General features: G+C 52.2%; 1 protein-coding gene across 3 annotated transcripts in view; it reads right to left on the bottom strand.

Moving 5' to 3' along the window:
- The window catches only part of NUP160 (nucleoporin 160), a 30185-nt gene extending 11798 nt beyond the window's left edge, over positions 1–18387 (bottom strand). For 2 of the 3 annotated variants that reach the window (XR_012625395.1, XM_074842074.1), the window contains exons 1-19: positions 18157–18387; positions 17798–18008; positions 13854–14076; positions 13548–13626; positions 12618–12732; positions 11697–11855; positions 10654–10731; positions 10391–10488; positions 9469–9553; positions 8938–9006; positions 8089–8172; positions 7053–7223; positions 6839–6938; positions 5056–5221; positions 4330–4445; positions 4062–4222; positions 2649–2782; positions 2274–2344; positions 601–760 (exon numbers count right to left, since the gene is read on the bottom strand). Coding sequence is in view for 2 of the 3 variants with exons in the window: in XM_074842074.1 (XP_074698175.1) it covers positions 601–760; positions 2274–2344; positions 2649–2782; positions 4062–4222; positions 4330–4445; positions 5056–5221; positions 6839–6938; positions 7053–7223; positions 8089–8172; positions 8938–9006; positions 9469–9553; positions 10391–10488; positions 10654–10731; positions 11697–11855; positions 12618–12732; positions 13548–13626; positions 13854–14076; positions 17798–18008; positions 18157–18359 (2483 nt within the window). In the remaining variant the exon portion in view is untranslated. The other variant, XM_074842075.1, reaches the window with a different exon arrangement.
- Positions 18388–20276: the final 1889 nt, after the last annotated feature.

Below are 20276 nucleotides of genomic sequence, written 5' to 3'. Positions count from 1 at the left end.
TGCTCAGTTTGGAGGGGGGTAAATGAGAGAAGATTAAGCTGCTCTTTATAAAGTCATTATTCTATAATCAGATTTATCCATATTAGAACAAAACCATTAGTACATCTAATCCACAACTGCCCAAATCTTGTTACCTTTCCAAACGTCCCAGCATCGCCCCTCACCAAGTCAAGTCGCTAGAGCTCAGGGGCTTAAAGTCAAAAACTCAAATCCTTTATTGTGCACCTAAACGGGATGGATTCTGAGAAATCTTAAAATACCCACAAATCTCACTAACGCTAACAACAGTCAGTTGTTCAGCAGACTTATCTTCAAAATTTGGGTGTGGAAAACATTGATTTTGGAACTGCATGGGGTTTGGTGGCAGAGACGGCCAACTTACAGCCCCCGAGCACCCCGCAGCCCACCACCTGAACCCCTCTGCTAGCCCCAACCCTCCTCCCACAGGCCCACCAATGCTCCCAGCTTCAGGATCGGGCCACAACACGCAGCCTCCATGTGCAACGGCTCCAGCACTGCCGCGCCGTACAGAAACTCCCCCTGGTTATGGCCCGGCAAGAGCCAGCACCTCACAGAGAGGGGGTTTACAGCCAAGGATACAGGAGCGGCAGAAAGTCAGCCACTATCGCGGTAATGAGATGGGGCCAGTTCAAACTTGTTTCAGCCAAAGAGGTGTTTGGTTGCAAGAAGAGTCGAGATATGATGTGCTTTCTGGCCACTTCCTGAAAGAATAGCTCCACAATTGTTTGAGGGCCGGATACTAAAAATACAAGTTAAAGAAACACTGAGAAGAGGGCCCGCAGCAGACATCCCAGGCTTTCTACGCTGTGCTGTGCTCATCAGCCCAAACATCACAGATTAAGCTGAAGCAAAACAATAAGCACGTTCAGCACTCGAACTTGTTGGTTTTGGATTTCTCTTGCCGTCTGGTTAAGTCAGAGGGAGTAGCAGGAGATCAAAGAGCCACATACTGCAATGTTTATTAACCGCAACTCAATTAAAAAAAATAAAAAGGGCTCTGCTCTCTCTCTAGTTGCGCTATTCATGACACAACCCATCTGCAGCTTTCCAGCACGACCAAGCGTGCTGCAGGGCAGGGCTGAGGGAGTGCTGATTTGGCTATCTGGCCCTGTTCAAATGCCTCCCTCCTCATTCCAGCACCCTAAGCAGTCCAATCTCCCAGTAGCTAACTGTTCTCAACGCCTCTCCCCAAGCTGCCACCTCCTTTCCAGCTTCCCCACATTTCACATATTTTTCCCCGAAGCACAGTGGCCAGACAGGACTTTCCTCATGAGCGGGCCAAGAAATAACCCACGACACTGGCACACACAAAGGATGTTTTCAATTTTGCTTTTATGCTCTGACATTTACGTCAAGGCAACTGCCTCCTGAACCCAGACTCTCATTCAGGGAGCGTTCAGACTCTGAAGATCGCAGCCTGCTGACAAAGAGCACAGATGCCCCAGGCCCGTCAGCAAGCAGAGGAATTTCTTCCCCAGCTCACAGCCCTTCACACGTGGCACTGCTGCCTGTTTGTCCCCTATTTTCTCAGCTCCCTCTGAAGTGTCTGTACTTCAAGGCTGAGACTAGTTATGGCAGGCTCCTACCTGTGCATTTTCTCCCCTACCCTGCTCACCACCTCCCTCTGGAACCACTTCAAGGTACGCATCCTCCTAATTAAGTTGTCTTATATTCTCCCCTGTTAGGATTTCTCCTCCAAGACAGTAATCCAAAGCATGTGTCTTTGCAGCAAAACTTTTAAAATATGAATGAATTATTAGCTGCAATTTCCCCCTTGAGGTACTGGCAAACACTGAACTGCAAAGTGCTGGAAGCACAAGCATGTTTTGGGAAGTATTTCTAATATTCTCTCGTTCACCTGAGCTGCTGCTCCTGGTCGCTGTGGGATAAAGGCTGACGAGCAGGACAGACCTGGTCTGACCCACTATAGCCACTGTAACGTACAGGAGTGAGAGCTGAGCTTGGCTGATACTGCCAGGGCCAGAATTCATAAAGTTTGACTGAGCAAGGCCTTCCCATCCTCCTCAGGCTGAGAATAAGATCCACGTCTCTGGTCCGAGTCCAATGCTACAAGATACTCTGCTGGTGGTGGTTTTTGGCGGGCAGCACAACAAACATCTCCACAGAAAGTGGGGTCAATCAACCACGTGCTCCGTTAGCTGACTGCATGAAGCATTTCCCTTGGGTGGCAGAGACACGGCTCAAGAGGTATAAATAACAACCCAAGAGGTGACAAGTTGCGGACATCTTACCTAGTTTATGGGGTGTTAGAGCAGTGGTGTCTGCTAACTCCAACACAGATAGATGCTGCAGATTAGATTCCCTAGAGAAGAAAAAGCCATCAGTGAAGGGACAACAAAACGCCTCCTGCTTTAATTGCGTTCATTGTTCAACTCAAATGACTCCTACTGCTGAAAAAGGCAACAGCGAGACCTCACACAGCAGAATTAGCACAAGGCAAAGAGTCAGCTCAAAACATGGGGAAAAAAAAAACCTCCCCAGCACAACCTGGATCCTAGAGTGATACTCCCACAGCAACCACCAGCTTTTCATGCCAGGAAGGGCATTTCAGGTGGATTTAGCAGGAACCAACAATCAAAGACAGAACAGGCACGGCAGAGACTTACAGCGTGTCGACGGGGACGTCCGACGCCAGGCACTGGCTCGCCCACCTGATCAGGTAGTAGGAGAGCAGCAGGGGCGAGGTGCGGTGCAGCAGGTCCTGCTGAGACTGGAACAGTTGTCCCCCTCCCAAAACCATCTGCAAGCAAATCAGAGAGGTTGGAACACTGAGAGGCTGAGCCCAGAGCAACAGCAGGACAAGGGCAATCGGTGAGGTTTGTAGCAGGCCCAGCTCGTCCCTCTGGCCAAGGCCAAGGCGGTCGATAGCCCAGCAGATAATTCAACCCACCCAGGAGACCAGCAAGACTCTTGCATGCACCAGAATAACCCAGTCACAAATGACAGCGTCACCTCAGACCAAGGGGTGAGTTAACTATTCTGGTGGCTCAGCCCCCCCGGGGAAAGTTTAACATGCAAAGTGACGCGCACACCGAGCGCTTCTCCAGCCTGCAAACACCTGCTGATGCCAAGGCCGCCAGCAAAAAGGTGCTTTGCACTGCTGCGACAACACGGTTGAGAGTAAAATCATGGCTTTGCGGCAAAGGCCATCTCGGGGCCAAGCCCTGCTGCCCAGGCATTGCATCCCGGCATGCTCCAGCCAAGAGCAGCACAGCCGGGTGACACGGGGAGAAAAACAATCCACACTTTGAAGGACACAAGTGCGTCCAGGTGGCAAAGCAGCAGTTCCTCGTCAAGCAGGCAGCAGGTCACGTGCCCTGAGAGAGCCTGGCTCCAGAAGGGCACCTTGTGATGTGCTTTACCAGGGCAACCTTATCCAGGAAGGAGATTTCTTTTCCACCAAGAAACTACTGCAGTAACGTTTCCAAGTAAATAATATTGGTTTAAACAACACTCCACTTGGCTGGGCACTTGTTCCGCACCCCTGCGTCCACCCAAACCATCAGCACCATCCCTTGTGTGGCCACGGGGCCAACGGGAAGGACCCAGCCCACGACCACAAACACTGCTGCCGTCACGGCGGCCGTTGGCACTGGCTGGAGCAGCCTGAGGGAGGCTGAAACCTCTGGGTAAACACTGCTGTCGTGACACAAAAGGTGCTGCATTGCCAGAGAACAAGGCTGCAATCGTGTGCACAGCAGCGTGGGAGGGATGGGGAATAGATGGGAGAACTGTATGTGCTCAGGCAGCACCGTTTCAGATGGGAGGCTGGAAACAAAAGAGTTTTGCTTCCTGGATGCTCAGCGTGGAAAGAGTTAGGGTGTGAGCGCAGCGCACCGCTGCTTTGCTTAGGATGACAAAAAGCGACTGGAGGAGAGAACAGGGCTTGCCCAAGCCTGGGGCTAGTTCAAACAGCCTCCAGTGTTTTGTGGGAAGAGACAGAGCTTAGTCTGGCACCAGCAGAACCCCAGATCTGAAAGTTCAAAGAGCATAGCAGTAGCTTCGAGGGCTGTACTCACGGGATCTTCAAGCCGCAGCAACAGCTGTTGGAGGATCAACAGGTCCCGACAGATCAGGAAACGGATCGTGGCAATCTTACATACCCCCCAGCAAACCACGTTGACAGCGGTACCACTACCATACAGCTGGGAGAGGTTCATGCGCATATTTAGATGATGAGCTAAAAGATAAAATCACAGAGATAAGGGGAGAAACTAGACTGACAAGAACACCTGCCCAGCCCAGCGCCACTTTCCCATCCCAAATGCCCCGCTGTCGAGCTTTCACCTCTTTCCATGTCAGCGTCGGTCTCATAGTCCATTTCTCGGATGAGCACTCCGATGGCATGGATGGGGTTTCTGATCTCCTGCAGTTTGCTGTGTATGTCCTCCATCACGTTTTCCCTGCAAAGTGAAAAAGATAATAATCATCATCAGCAACATGACATTTAAACTGAAGAGGGCTCCCTTTCCTCCCTTACTGATCCTCCCTGGAAGGATCAGCCTGGACATTCTTGATGGGAATCCTCTTCTGGTTTGGAGTTTTATTACAGCGCCTGCAGGGACCAGTCTATTTATTCCACTCCCCCAGGCTACCAGGAAATAACAAGTCAGATGGCTGGCATTCCATGGGGAATGATTTCAGGAGGTAAGCACAGTAACCACATGGCTTGACCAAGGATCTGACCTTCTACCCAACGTCTGCAGGCACTTGCTTTCCACACTGCAATGCTCACCTAAAAGGAACTCGCTCCTCTTCTGCTCTCTACCTCTGAGAACCCCAAAATGCCTTTTCAGGAGGGCCCCGAGCAACAGCAAGGGGGTTCTGGATGGAAGACCCCGCTAACGTCACCGATACCCATCTCTGAGGGGACCTGGAAAAGTCTCCCACAGCACAGAGAGAGCTCGCACATCCCATGTGTGCTTTGATGTCAGTCAAGGCCAGCTCCAGGCAATCCCTGCTCAGCCATCCCTGCCTCGCTGCCAGGGAGCTTCTGCAAAAACATCTCCTTACGTGTCATTAGCTATCAAGTCCTCCAGGATCTGCTCTGCAGCCTTTTCTGGAGGCTGGAGGCGGGAGCAAGCCATTTCCATTATGAATGCCATTTCCATGGAAATTGATTCTCCGATCAGTCGAAGGCACTGGACAAGACAGACAACATCACGAGACATCTCCAAATCTGTAATGAAAGAATCTAACTGTATATTTACAAGAGATTTCAAAGCGAAGGTGGGTGGACCATTCAAAAACCAGTTAGTTCAGCTCCTATCAGCAAACTACTAGCAGCAGATTGGTCTCAGTCCCGCGTGCCAAACTGACCCTTCCCTGCTGACTACAAGGCCGAATTAAACCTTAGGAGTTGACAAGGGAAAGATTTGGGCTTTATTATTAGGAAAGTAAAAAGTACAGATGCAATGATAAAATGACAAAATTCCCTCCAGGGGATTTTCTCCAGCCACAGGTTGAAAGGAAGTAATTAGTGCAGTGGAAGAGCAAAAAAAAAAAAAAACCAACCCAGAGCAAGTGGCTCAGATAGCTTAGCTCTGCCAAGCAGAACACGCTCATTACAGCTGCTATTCATGTGCAGCACCACCTCTCACAGCTGACAGAGGATTTTCAAATCCTTAGAAGTGATCTGAAAATTCAGGACTGAGGGTTTAAATCACTGCTTTGCAATGTAATCTTTTATGTATGCGTTTTTAAAATTAAGTTGCATTTTTTCTGGAGAAGTTTAGAACAGACAGGGCAGGAACTGCTAGCCTCCCAAACCCAGCCCAGGCCTCCAGCTTTCCTTCCCTCAGCGCCAGAAATAGCTCAACCAAATGGATGATGATTCTTCTTTACAAAAATATAAAAATCACTCGAGCATGAAAGTGGAGCTTAGGTAACATTTTCCGTTGCCTTTTTCCTTGTGAAACGTCATTCCACGGCCAGCAAAGCATAGAGGGCACTGTGGCGACAATATTAATGACAACTTTTCCACACACTGGCATTTGCTTCCTGGAGACAAGAGACGGCACAGTCCCTCTCCACAGCTTACATAAAAACATTTATAAAAAAACATTGAGCTAAAAACTAAGTTTGCAGAACCAAGCAGTTGAGCCCAGCATGCCAGGGTGCTTAGAGGCTCACAAGTTTCTTTTTTGTCGGCAGTCTTTGAAAGGAGTTTACTCCATCAGCAAGACACAAAGATTGGGGAATTTTACAAAACAAAACCACTTGCACCGAGTCAGAGCAGGTCTTGTGGCTCTTGGAGGGGGGTGGCCAAGCTGAGCGAGCACCCAGCTGAGATAACGTTAAGCAGGTTCATATTGGGGGTCACCCACATGATCAGAAACACGAGCTGTTGCATCCCACTCTCCCCACCAGCTCGTTATCAAGCTCCAACCTGGCCAATCTGTCCCACAGAGAGCGGGCAGGAAGAGGGCACTGGATAACCGCAGCCTGCACAGGCAGTTTGTAAGGCCACAGGGGCAAAGGATCCACCAAGGCAGGTCCTTGTCACCAAGAAACATGCAGCTGGAAACCTAAAATTCTTTCTTTTTAAGTTATCTGAAACAAGGCACAGCAAATTCGCAGCCTTGATACCATTTTCTAATTCCTGGCCTGAGCACAATGGCAGGTTTCACCAAATAAAACTCCCTCCGAATGCCAAGATAAGAAAATTATCTCTGTGTAGATAATTATGAAGTCAGGAGCACTTCTATGGAAACTCCCACATCCCTCTGCCTAGGGCTTCCCTGACATGCGCATTTCAGCCTCCAACAATGAAAGAGCTCCACGTCTCCTCACTTACCATCGAAGATGGCAGCATCGTCCTCAGTCAGGAGGTGCTCGTTAGAGAGGAGATAGAGATGGTCCACCAAGGAGCAGGGCACAAGGAAAGACAGGGAGCCCTAGAAAGGTGAGGAGAAAACCCTTCTCTGAGCTCCCCAAATCCACACCTCGCTCAGAAGAACTCCTCCCTGGAGATCACCAGCGGCCAAAGAGCCCGCGCTGCTCAGCCTCACCTTCTTCAGCAGGCACACCATGTTGGTGTAGGGGTTCAAGTGCAGGGCCAGGGGCCGTGAGAGTGCTTCTTGGTACTGAAGGCAGCAGGCGTAGAGCTTGGACCAGAACTCCACCTGCAGCTGCCAAAACTCCTCCAACGAGCACTCGTATTCAGTCACACTGCCCTGGAACTAGTGGGACCAAAACAAGACTTCAGATGAATACAGGTGGTAAACCAGTGAGAAAAATTGTAGCGTTCAGACTGCTGGCTTGTCTCTCATGACCAGAGTCACACCTTTACATGGTTCAGGTTTATAAACACCAGTTACAGTTCTCTTCCCCACTACCTTACTGTCAAAATGTAAGTTTTTTCCTACAGCAGCAAATCACACAGCTAACAGCAAGGGGAACAAAGCCCACAAGAACCATTTCTATACAACCTTAAATTACAAAGCACTGCTGTTATCAAGAAAAAGGGCAGCACTGCAGATCTCTTTAAAAAAATCATGCACAACAATAGCTGTAGAGGATACAAAACAGCCTTTTTTGTAACTTTTCAGCAACAGTCTGAGCAGCCTCAAGGATGAGCCGGAGGTGGAAGGAGTGCTGGCCTAGAGAATCAGGCATGTCAAGAGTAAAATACAGAGAAGTAGCATAAAATGGGGGAAATTCAGACCCAAAAGGACAGCCAGTTGATCTTTCAGATAGGTCCCCCTAAGCAGATTATCTTCAGGTGTCCAAAATCATGAGCAACAGCTCCCTACCTGAGAACGGGCAGCACACAGTGTGCGCCCAGCAAAGCACACCCAGGGAGCAGAGACAGCAGAACAGCAAGAAAGAAGAAAGGACTCCAAAAAAGAAAAGGGAATGGAAAAGCCAAGCAGGAAAGATGAAAAGCTGTACTTTTTTAAAAAGTCACAGAACTCCTTTGGAGACACAAAGGACAGAACAAGGCCTGGGGTCACTTTGTATGTCACTTAATTTCACTGAACCACCACAGTACATACAGTGAATGTAAGAACAAAACATGGAGGGAGAAAAAAAAAAAAATCTCACCTCATTTTCCACGGCTAAGGTAACCTCTTTTTTTAACTCGTCCCATGTCAGATCCATGTGTGTCTCAGTTCCTTGAGAAAAGATCTGAAAAGCAGCAGAGGAAACTTTTACTTTTAAGGAAGAGCATTGTCTCCTTGAGGTTCAAGCAGCACCAAGTGACATGAAGCAAGCATGACAGCACCATCCAGTGCTTTGCAGGACAAAAGTATTAAAAAACATGTCTGGCTGCTAAATGTGGGGTCCACGGATGTACAGCCAGCTTCCCTCTTCCTGTGGAATGGAGGAAGCCTCCTGGCAGGCAGCGCACTGGGGTGTGAGAAGTGCTGCGTACTTTCGCAGTGGCTCTCTCCTGTACCTTGTTACAGGCCTCCGTAAGGTCACAGCACAAAGAATCAAAACGGTCAGAGTAGCGGAAGTTTGGCTTTTCCATTTTTCCTGAAAAGGCACCATGTGTTGCCTTGCTCTGCCCTTAACAGTCCTGGAGGAGCCAGAACTGAGCGGATGTATTCCGAGAAACAGCACTCCAGCAGGCTGAGTCTCCGTTCACCTGGCTAAAGCAGCAGGCAATGAAACGCAAGCTCAGCGACCTGCTGTGCTATCTAAGGGGAAAAAAAAAAGAAAAAAGTCTTCTGTCTTCTGGAAACAACGTTCTGCCTCCCGCCGTCAGTACACACCAGCTGAAGTATGGCACAACAGCCGCTAACTTGCTTCAGTGACTACTGACAGGTCTACAAACTGTCAAATGCAAACTGATGCCTGCCAAGAGCTCCAAGGAATCCTGTTGCCTCACATCAAGACAGCCAAGAAGGAGAAGCTGAACAGAGAGTGCACCAAAGGCCCTCTACTAACCTGTAAAGCTTTCTGGATAGCTGCATTTGTGAACCGGCCAGGCGTGAAGAGATACTCCAGGTAGGTTTCCTGCAAGGAGAAAAAGATCACAATTTAAGGAAAACACACGTCAGGAAGACAGCATTTAAGATACTGTTTCTGGTCTTTCCTCCCATTCCCAGACTCATCCCCTGGATCTGTATTTCTTTCCTGCTGCAGTTCACGCCCACACCCTGCTCCAACCTCTGCCAAGCCCTCAGCAATTCCTGTGATCGAACACTGTTTCCCGCACACTCCAGACCTTGTTTACTCACAATGTCTTGTCTCAAGGCTCTCTCTTGACTGACCTGAAATTCTCCTCAGCCCTCAACTTCTGGTTTCATAACCATGCTTAGTACTTTAATGTAACTTAAATAGAGGCTACGGATTGTCCCCTTTAATTTAGAGTAATTTTAAGATTGTATCAATATAATTTGTACACTTGAACTGTCCTAATGTTCTCCTGGGCAGAGAAGCTTCATTACTTCTCATTGCTATTTTATAGTCACTCACCCTGGGGTCCTGATCGTGTCGAACTGTCACTTCCTCTTCAGGCAGGGGCTGCACAAAGACCTGGTTCCACTGGCCCGCGACATTTCTGGAAGAAAACCCAAACCAGAATGAGCTTTGCATTGCAGCGCTCCCACGCAGCGCGCCCGGGAGCGGCCACCTGAACCAAACCTGTCGCTTTCAACAGCGACCACAGACTTTACAGCAACCTTTGGGTCTGGGAACGGGAGCTTTGACTAGTGACAAGTGACATATTTAGCCAGGAGAGCTTAATGGCAGCATCCCCAGCCCTAAGCTAACAGAATAGGTTGGATTCCTTCATTTATATCAACATTCCCCCCATCACACATGCTCACCAAGCAACTCTTAGACAGACCAGTAGATTCTTCTACCTAAACTTGCATACTCACAGCATTTTTTCACCCACTCTTTAACTCCCTGGTCTGGCTATGCACTAAGCCTGCCCTCTCAGCTTTACAGAGATGGGGATGATTCTTTCACATCACTGGTCTCCTCAAAACATGATCTTTCTTGGAAGAGACCAGAGGGTTATGTTTTGAAGGAGCTGTCTGTGAAGTACAGCCCTCCCTCTGACATGCTCACAGCAGACTCCACTTCCAGCAAGTCTGCTGCTCGGCTTCTCACATTTTTCACATTCCTGTAGCTGAGCTGTAGCTTGATTATAAAGCAAAACCAAAAAAAAAAAAAAAAAAAAATCCATGTAATATGCACCGCAAGAAGAAACAGCTGTGCACATGACATGGAAGAACTAGGTACTGCTGCATCTCCACACACTTCAGGCAGCAAAGCAGGACAGGAGAGGAGTCGAGGAGCTGGATCGGGGCTTTTAAGGAGCAGCGCGTGGAGCTGCTCCTGCAGTTACCCCCGCAAGGCTCTCGACACTAGATTTGGCACAGAAACTCACTGCTCAAAGTTGATGTATTTCACAACAGTTTGGTTCTCTTCGTTGTGCCACAGAGCCCAGATCTCAGCCGAAGTTAAGGCAAAGTCAACAAGAGTCTCCTAGGAGAGAGCGCGCAAATTTACTTTCTTATCATAAACTCAAGTACAGCAGAGAGACGTGTGTACTTAATGACAGCAAAACGTTCCCTCGTATCATTTAAGCAGGTTTTGGGAAGAAACTCTTTGTCTTGGCACCTTCTGGGGTAGCCGAGCCCCAGCACTCACCTGTGAGGAGAACAGGGAGGATATGTGGTCAAGGCTGTAGCGGTTACTCTCGGTGCTCACCAGCTGGAAGACACAGAACTACAAACACACCTCGTAAATCGTTTGCTAAAGGATGACTAAACCAATAACCAGAGTGTCATGGGGAAGCTCCTTTCTCTAGTCCCTCTCCTTGCCTGACGCTACAGCCACCAGAGCCCCAAGGGCTGGGAGCATGAGGGCCGAGCTGACCCCCCTGTGCCACATACTGACGGGGCTGGCTTCAGCCTTCTCAGCAAGGACGCTCATCCCTGCCAGAACCTGAAGGACTTTTAGCCGTCTTTTGAAAGGCTAAACTAAAAAAAAAAAAAAAAAAGGTAACGCCACCACTGCTGGGCATTGCTAGTGACAACATGACGTGAGCAAGTAAGAAGACCAAGGAGGAAAAGCCCTGAATCCTCAGGCCGCTTGTCGCAAACCAAGCTCTGCGTGTTCTCACCACAGCGAGCAGAGCACTAGCGGGACAGCAGAAGTCACAATACTTCTACTCCGCATGTGGATTCCCTGGAGAACGGGCAGGGTAAGCTGTCCAACAGATGAGACCACTCTTTGCTGTCATTCCCATCCTGCTAAATTTATTATTCACTGCAAGAAGCAGAAGTTCTACGGAAGTCAACGTCTGGCAATGCACAGCGATGCGTCGCATGCTCCCAGGAGCCCAACATAAACACACTATCAGTATTTCCAAGCTTTTAGCTCCTTTCAGACCTTTCCTTTTCCCACGGCACATATGTGCTTCCAGGATCCTACCAGAACAGGAGGTGAACACGTGAACTAGCACTCACAGATCAGCTTAGTCACACAGGGAATTCTACTCCCAGGGCATGTGTATCCTGCAGTGTTTTGAGAGCAAAAATGTTTATTCAGAAAGCACTGCTCTCTCCAGAGGGTCAGACGTGAAACATGTCCCTGTTTTTTGCCTTACAGACCCAAATCCAAGGAGGAATGATATATTTTCCATGCAGCCTAAGAAAAAGGCATTCACAGCAAGCCCCGTCCCTCCATACCTGCCCTCGCTTGGGCGCGTGCATGTACACGCCGAGGTAAAGCCCCAGGGACTGGGAGAAGGCCAGTCGCAGTCGGTGCCCGGTCCCAGCCGCGAGCCGCAGGTCCCTGCTGACCGGCATGAACTCCAGCAGGTCTGCAACCATCAGGCACATTTGATCCTACGCAAAACAAAGGTATCAGGAAAGCAGCATAGGAAAGACTCGGGACTGAGAAACTGCTCTTCTCCCTCATCCTTTCCCTTCTGGACAAAGCCTGCCCAGATCTTCCCTTAAAGGATGCAAGAAAAGCATCCATCCGCACACCCAAACCACTGATTAACGCTGTTCAGTTTTCTCCGTCTCACCTGTGCCCTCTCCCACTGAGCACACGGGCTTTTGGAGCCCAGGCATGGATGATAAAGCTTCCCCTCCCTCCCAGAACACATTCCAGGGCAGATGAGCCGTGAAAGCAGTTGTGCTGGTTGATTAGCTTTGGCACTGATATTTGGAGCAAGTGGCACGCAGCAAGCAGAGGCTTTTATTAACTTCTTGTTGACAAGCAGCCACGTTACAAAGACGCTCTTATTACCATTAAAGCAGTAGAAAATCCATTTGGTGTGCCTCCTCGGCCCTTGGAGCGCTCCTGCCTGCCGTCCTGAACGCTCCAGTACATTTGTAAATCACCAAATATTGACTCTTACCCTATGCATGAGGCTTTGTCGCCGAGAAGACCCACCACCTGCTTCCCAAACGTGGCTACGAACACACGTCGCAACAATTTTCACAAATTGCCCTGAATCCCAGCATGCAGAAGTTGGTTCAGTGACAATTTAATGGCAGGTCAGATCTATGCCAATCACTCAGTTTTCGTTCCTTAAGCCTCAGACTGTCACCTGAGCAGTGATGGAAGACGTTACCGTCGCAAACGTAGGCTTTGCTCACCTTATAGGACCACATCCGAAGTTTGTGGTCCTGGCAGAGAGCAAAGAGAAAGGCATCGTGATCCAGGCAGTGAACAGAGAGGCTGATAGGCAGGTCCGACGGGCCACAGTCACCTCTGAAAATACAGAGTTTATTTCAACGGTTTAAAAAATCAAGGCTAGTGCATAGATCCAAGGCATGGGGTTTCTATCTACTGCGTTTAAAAAGAAATAAATCAGGGGTGTGAGAGCAGGAGGAGAGCGCAGCGTTTCAGTGCTGTGTGGGTCAGCATCTGAGGCACAGAGGAGCCCAGCACACCAGTAACACCCAGTTCATCACCTGCTCTAGCAGAGCCGAAGCACATCCCCGGCTTCCCCAGCCTAGAGCTTGCAGAACATGGGCGAAGGATCCAGAGGAAAGCAAAGATCCCACCAGCCCCAAGCAACACACCACGGATGGTCCAAGTCATTCAGGAAATCAGGGGATTCGCTCCCATTTCCAAGTAACGGGGCCCAGAATTTGGTTCCGCACTCTACAATACTGTAACGGTTACAATCCAACACTGAGCCCCATTTGCACAGAGAGCGTCCATGTCATCCACACATAACCTCTGCCCATCAGGAACAAGCCTGATGTTTCAGGACAAGGGCAAGAACATACAACTGTTGTAATCCTTAATCTACGCTGGCTGCGAGCCATATCCTGGGCAAATCCTCGGAGGCCAATTACTAAATAGAATATTCGTAGACACAGACACACAATCAGCAGGACCCCATTAAGATGAACTAATCCAGCGTTCAAGTCCCAACTTCCGTACTGCGAGCCAGTTAACTTTTTCTAGCAGAGTATTTATAGATGCTGACTCGCCTCTCTTTGACTTCGGCTAGAAAGTCTAGGTGAGTGAATCAAAAAGACAAAATTAGTTCCACTTCTTCATCACCAGACACTAACCTGATGGCAGTTGGCATCCAACCGGTAAGGAAACGCTGCACCACTGAGCTCTGCTTCAATTCCACAACCGAAACCGTTCCTTTCAAAATAAAAGCAATATTAAGAAATATATTGAGTACTCATTAACAAAATATTTACTGCCACCAGTGAGGGGCTTCGCAGGCATGACGTAATAGAGTTTTTGCGTGGGGGAATTTGTACGACACAGATGCCAAAAAGACAAAATCAACCTCAAAGAAGGGATGCCACACTGCACGGCGTTTTGCAGAGGTGGGTGCGAGGAGGCAGCCTGATCCCACTCCTTACCAGGCACGTCGTGAGGAGGCAGCTTAAGGACGAAGATCCCCCCCGAAGCAGAGGGCAGAGCAAAGAGAGCCTCCCCCTCACTGCTAAGCCATGCTGCCGAGGCGACTGAATTGGACGCCAGGCCCGGCACGCTGGGAATCACGTAGTAATTTGCAGGATCTCTGAAGTTGACTTTGCCGATATCTGTAAACACGGACTGCATTTGGCTCTCTGTTATCAGCTCCTGGAGGAGGGAAATGGCAGAGAGTACAAATCCTGAGCACACATACGCAAGGCACAGGAAAAAACAACCAGACACCTGTGGAACAGCAACTGCAATGCTGCTACTTGATAAAAAGGATTTTTCTGGTAAGAACTCTCACCACTACCACTCCTTTTTCCCTTACTGTTAACCCACGACCGCTGCTCTTTACGAGCAGATAGGAAAGGGATTTCAAAACCCACAATTTTCTAGCAGAATGCTCGTGCTCTCCCTTATACTGCAACACCCCCAGAGGAGTCCTGGAATACATAAGCTGCTTCGAGACAGCTCATAGAAAAAGGCTGGTAACGAGCCCTGTGAAGAGCAGCTCTGCAATAGCACGGTGTCATCCCCTGGGAAAGCTGTCTGGAACTGGATAAGCTCTCCAAGAGAGGAAAGGGACCTGACAAGACATGCCAGAAGCAGACGTGAGAAGACAAGGTCACAGCAAAGGGGTAAACGTGATGTCAGCTTTGCATAAGATCCATCTTCCATATGAAATAAAAAGATTCTATACCTTGCTGCGTACAGAGGGGAAGTTGCACATGCAGCAAGGCCTCCCTCTGAAGCACTCAGTCCCAACCTCCTAAGGGTACTTTGTCCCCACTGTCATAAGGCTGGGCCCCAGGACTGCTGGCAGAGCCACCTCCAACCCTCATTTCAGGTTATCACCAATCTGAAACACCCTCAGCTTTGGGGCAAATGCTGCAAGTCTGATGCCTCCCCTGGAAGCGGTCTGAGTACATTCAGTTCCAAATAAAGTGAGAGATTTCCAGCTTGCTTTCCCTATCCGACTCTTTTCCCCAGCAGTTTTCACTTCCACACAGAGAACCACCCCCCACTGATGAACACACCTGCTGTATCTGTTCAAGAATCTTGGGAGTTTAGCAGTTTATAACATCTATAAAGAAATTTAACTAGAGAAGTTTGGAGATTAAGAAACTAAAGTGCAGAGTTTTCCATAACGCTCAGGAGAGTCTGACAGGCTCCAGCTCTGCGCCTCTGGAAACACCAGAGGGTTCCGGCCCAGGGGACAAATCCCCACCACAGAGCTCTGGAACGGATCGGTCGTGGTGGACCGACCCAGCTGGCAGGAAACTATCACCAGCTGTGGGCCCCACTGGTGAACAGGAGCAGCAAAAACTCGTGGGTCGAGGTAAAGATGATTTAATAAGCAAAGGAAAAAGGAAGAAAATAAAACCAAACTGAGTGGTGCCAAGGCAATCCCCTCACCACCTCCTCCAAGCAGCCCGACGCCCAGTCAGGCACTGAGCAACCATCATCTGTCCCAATTCCCTCCCCTCCATGTCACTGAACATGGTGTCACAGCACAGGACAGGACTGTACCCTCCCTGTCCCAGCTGTGCCCCTTCCCAGCCTCCTGCCCACCGCAGCCAGCTTGTTTTGGGGGCAAAGTGAAAAACAGAGAAGCCCCCAATGCTGTGCACGCACTGCTCAGCGACAGCTCAAGCAGCGGTGTGTCCCCAACTCCGCTTTGGTCACAGATCCGCCACATGGCACCATGTGAGCTGCTGCGAAGAAAACCAACTCCATCCCAGACAAAACCAGTATATGGTCTGCTCGGCAGGGAAAAAAAATCCAGCCCAACTGGAAAGGGCTCAGAAAAAGCCGAGCCTCATACTCATCAGCAGCTCACCTCCAGCGTTACTACAGGCAGCCCGCGAGAGATGGGCACGATGGTGGCAACAGGGTTTGTGTGAAACCCCATGTCAGAGCGGTGTTGGGGGTTAATCACAGAATCACAGACTGGTTTGGGTGGGAAGGGACCTTAAAGATCATTTAGTCCCATCCACCTGCCACAGGCAGGGACACCTTCCACTAGCCCAGCTTGCCCAAAGCCCCATCCAACCTGGCCTTGAACCCTTCCAGGGAGGGGGCAGCCACAGCTTCTCTGGGCAACCTGTGCCAGGGCCTCACCACCCTCACAGGGAAGAATTTCTTCCTTAGATCTCATCTAAATCTCCCCTCTGGCAGTTTAAAACCGTCACCCCCTCGTCCTATCCCTCCCCCCCGGATCAAGAGACCCTTCCCCACCTTTCCTGTAGACCCTTTAAGTCCTGGGAGGCCGCTCTAAGGTCTCCCTGGAGCCTTCTCTTCTCCAGCTGAACCCCCCCAACTCTCTCAGCCTGTCCTCACAGGGGAGCTGCTCCAGCCCCCCCGAGCATCTTTGTGGCCTCCTCTGGCCCCGCTCAAGTAGGTCCATGTCCTTCTGATGTTGGTGCCCCCAGAGCTGGACCCAGCACTGCAGGGGGGTCTCCTGAGAGCTGAGCAGAGGGGGAGAAATCCTCGCCCTGCTGCCCACACTGCTCTGGATGCAGCCCAGCACACGGGTGGCTTTCTGGGCTGCCGGCGCACGTTGCTGGCTCACAGGTAGTTTTCCATCCACCAACACCCCCAAGTCCTTCTCCTCGGGGCTGCTCTCCAGCCACTCCTCACCCAGCCTGTGTTTGTGCCGGGGATTGCCCCGACCATGGGCAGGACCTTGCCCTTGGCCTTGCTGAACTCCATGAGGTTTGCCCACCGCCCTCTCCAGCCTGTTCAGGTCCCTCGGGATGGCACATCCCTTCCCTCAGCACATCGGCCACACCACACAGCTCGGTGTTGGCAGGAACATGCTGAGGGTGCCTCGATCCCACTGTCCATGTTCCCAACAAAGGTGTTAAACAGCGGCGGTGCCAACCCCAACCCCTGAGGAACGTCACTCGTCACCGCTCTCCACTTGGACATGGAGCCCTTGACCCCAACTCTGTGACCAGCCAATTCCTCATCCACCAAGTGGTCCATCCGTCAAATCCATGTCTCTCCAATTTAGAGACAAGGATGTCGTGTGGGACAGCATCAAAAGCTTTGCACAAATCCAGGTAGACGACACCAGTTGCTCTTCCATTATCCACCAGTGCTGTAACCCCGTTGTAGAAGGCCATCAGATTTGTCAGGCACAGCTCGCCCTTAGTGAAGCCACGTTGGCTGTCACCAGCACAAGGCTGCTTGATCACTCCCTCCCAAGTGGGATAGGGGAAGAGGAAAGGAAAAATAAAAGCATGAAAACTTGGGGGTCAAGATAACAAAAAAAAATAAAATAGTTGCTTAATAAGTGAAGGACAAGCAGAAGAAGAGAGAAGAAAACAAGGGACACAAAGGCTGGATAGACAAACTCCCAAGCCAGTTCCCAGGCAAAAGATGGCTAACCCCCCAAAAACTCTCTTTTCCCACTTATTGCTGAGCATGATGTTATAAGGCAAGGAAGATCCTTTTGGTTAGTTCAGGTCAACTGCCCGGTTGTGCCCCCTCCCAAACCACCACACACCCCCAAATCCATTCACACGAGGGGGGCAGAGTGAGAAACAGATGCGACCTTAAGGTTGTGCAAACACTGAGCAAAAACTAATTAGCATGTTATCAACACTGTTTTCATCACAAATCCAAGATACGCCACCACACAAGTTACTATGATGAAAATTAACTCTATCCCCACCAAAATTAACGTGGTCACAGCCAAAATTAACTCTGCCCTGGCCAAAAGCAGTACAGGTGGGAAACAGCACTTTGTGCCCTCGCTGAGAAGCACACCAAGGCCTTTGCTATTTTGCAGTGCGCTTCGGGGCTTCACTGAGGGTTCCTGAGGGGCAGGAGGGGGGCAGGTGACGGACCGAGGCAGGGAGCAGGGCACCCCGGTACTCACGCTGCGGTACATGCGGGCGGGATGCGGCAGGAGAAGGCGATGCACCGTCTGCCCGGTGATCAGCAGGACGACCAAGTGGCTCTGCACCTCGCAGAGGTGCACGCCGCCCGGGAGAAACGGGCAGCCCTGGATGCGGAGGCGGACGGCGTTGTTCAACAGGTTAACGTCTAGAGATTCCTCCACCAGCTCCACCGTGTCTCCCGATGTGGTCCTGAGGGAACAAACCGGGGAAAGCGTGAGGACGGCGGGAACAGGGAGGGGAAAAGCGGACGGTGATGCCGACACAAGTTGGGGGAGGGGTCCAACCGGGCCTGGGAGCCCCCCTCCGCGGCTGGGCCTGCCCCCGGGCCCGCACTCACCACCTCACGAAGCGGTTCCTGGTGACGGCGGCGAGCTGCCCGCTCTCCTGGTAGCAGAAACCCCCCGCGCTGTCCCCATAGCGACCGGCGGGAAGCGGAGCCGTCCCCGTGGGGGTAAAAACCACCTCCTGTACCCGCCGCGGGGGGCCCCGAGCCGCCACGTTCAGCTCCAGGCAGCTCCGCTCCGCCAAACCCGCCGCCATCTTGTCGGCCGCCTTCCCGCCGCGCCCGCGCGGGGCATCACGGGAAAGGGAGGCGCGGGGGGTGACGGGGAGGGGCGGGGCTGGGGGCGGTGTGTTGCGGCGCCCCCTGGTGGGCGGGCGGTGTGGGGCGGGAGGATGTGGGGAGAGGGAAGGGGGGTGGAGAGAGGGTCTGGGGGGGGATATGGGGAGAGAGAATGGGGATGGGGGTCTGGGGGGGGGATATGGGGAGAGAGAATGGGGATGGGAGTCTGGGGGGGGGATATGGGGAGAGAGAATGGGAATGGGGGTCTGGGGGGGGGATATGGGGAGAGAGAATGGGGATGGGGGTCTGGGGGGGGATATGGGGAGAGAGAATGGGGATGGGGGTCTGGGGGGGGATATGGGGAGAGAGAATGGGGATGGGGGTCTGGGGGGGGATATGGGGAGAGAGAATGGGGATGGGGGTCTGGGGGGGGATATGGGGAGAGAGAATGGGGATGGGGGTCTGGGGGGGGATATGGGGAGAGAGAATGGGGATGGGGGTCTGGGGGAGAGGGGAAGGGGTATGGGTAGAGGGTATGGGGAGAGGGGATCTAGGGAGAGGGGATCTAGGGAGAGGGTCTGGGAAGAGGGGTCTGGGGGGGATTTGGAGAGAGGGAATGGGGGTCTGGGGGAGAGGGGAAGGGGAGGGGGTTTGGGGAGGGGATTTGGGGAGAGAGGGTCTAGGAGGAGGAAAAGGGGAGGGTTTATGGGAAGAGGAGGGTCTGGGGAGAGGGGTCTGGGGAGGGGGATTTGGGGAGAGGGGATGGGGGTCTGGGGGAGGGGGGTTTGGGGAGGGGGTATGGAGAGAGGGGATCTGGGGAGAGGGAAAGGCGAGGGTTTATGGGAAAAGGGAAGATGGGGAGAGGATCTGGGAAGACGGGTCTAGGGAGAGTGTCTGGGGAGGGGGGTTCGGGGGGGGGAGTGGGGAGAGAAGGTCTAGGGAGAGGGGAAGGGGGAGAGGATTGGAGAGTGGGGTTTGAAGGGGGTCTGGTCCTGGGAGAAGGTTATGGGAAGGGAATGTGGGGAGGGGGGTTTGGGGAGAGGGTTTGGCGATGGTGTTTGGGAAAGAAGGGTTTGGGGAGAGAGACTCTGGGGAGAGGGGAAGGGGAGAGGGGAAGGGGAGGGGGTGCTGTTCCCTCCAGCACCCGCCTGTTCCCCCACACCTCAGCCCTGGCGAAGGAGTCAGCACCCGCCTGCCCTGGGGAGGGACGGCGCGGTGTGTGCCAGGCACGCCGGGGCCAGGCTGCTGGCAGAGCACGTGCCGGCGAGGGTGACGGGGACCCCCACAGCCCCACCGGCCCGCTGGCCTGTGATGCCGCGTGGCATCGGTGCCGGGGGCCCGGCTGGCCCTAAACAATCCTGTCTTTGAGCGGGAGCCCAGCGCCGGCGGCACAAGGCCACCGCCTGCAGAATGGCCCCATTCTGGTGGCGGCACAGGTGTCATGGACGCCGGGGTGCTGCGGGTGGGCTAGGGGCTCCGACTGCCCCCCTGTTTTCTTTGGGGGGGTCGTAGCACCCCCAGGCCGCTGCGGGACCCATGAGGAGATGGTGCCAGTTGGCTTTCAGGGCTCAGGTGTCATGGCAGAGGTGGTGCGGTGCCGGGCGCAGGCGAGGGGACAGCGATGGAGGGGACGCTGGATGAGTCCCCCGGCCCCGAGGTTGAGGCGGGGGGAGGTGTCTTGCTCCCGGTGCCCCACATCTGCCCCGTGGCCGGTGGTGGCCCCGTGGCCAGTGGCACCCGGGGGCTGGACCCCACGGGGTGTCCGTGTCCTCTCGGGCAGGGACCCCACGGGGTGCCCCGGTGGGTGCGGGCTCCCCCCACGCCGTCTCTCCGGGGCAGTGCCAGGACCGTACCGGGACAATACCGAGACCGGAGGCTCCGGGACCGTGTCCGGG

The sequence above is a fragment of the Strix aluco genome, chromosome 16, assembly GCF_031877795.1.
Source record: "Strix aluco isolate bStrAlu1 chromosome 16, bStrAlu1.hap1, whole genome shotgun sequence".
NCBI lineage: Eukaryota > Metazoa > Chordata > Aves > Strigiformes > Strigidae > Strix > Strix aluco.
Note: the sequence above shows the minus strand (reverse complement) of the source record. Positions and strands in the feature narration are given on the sequence as shown.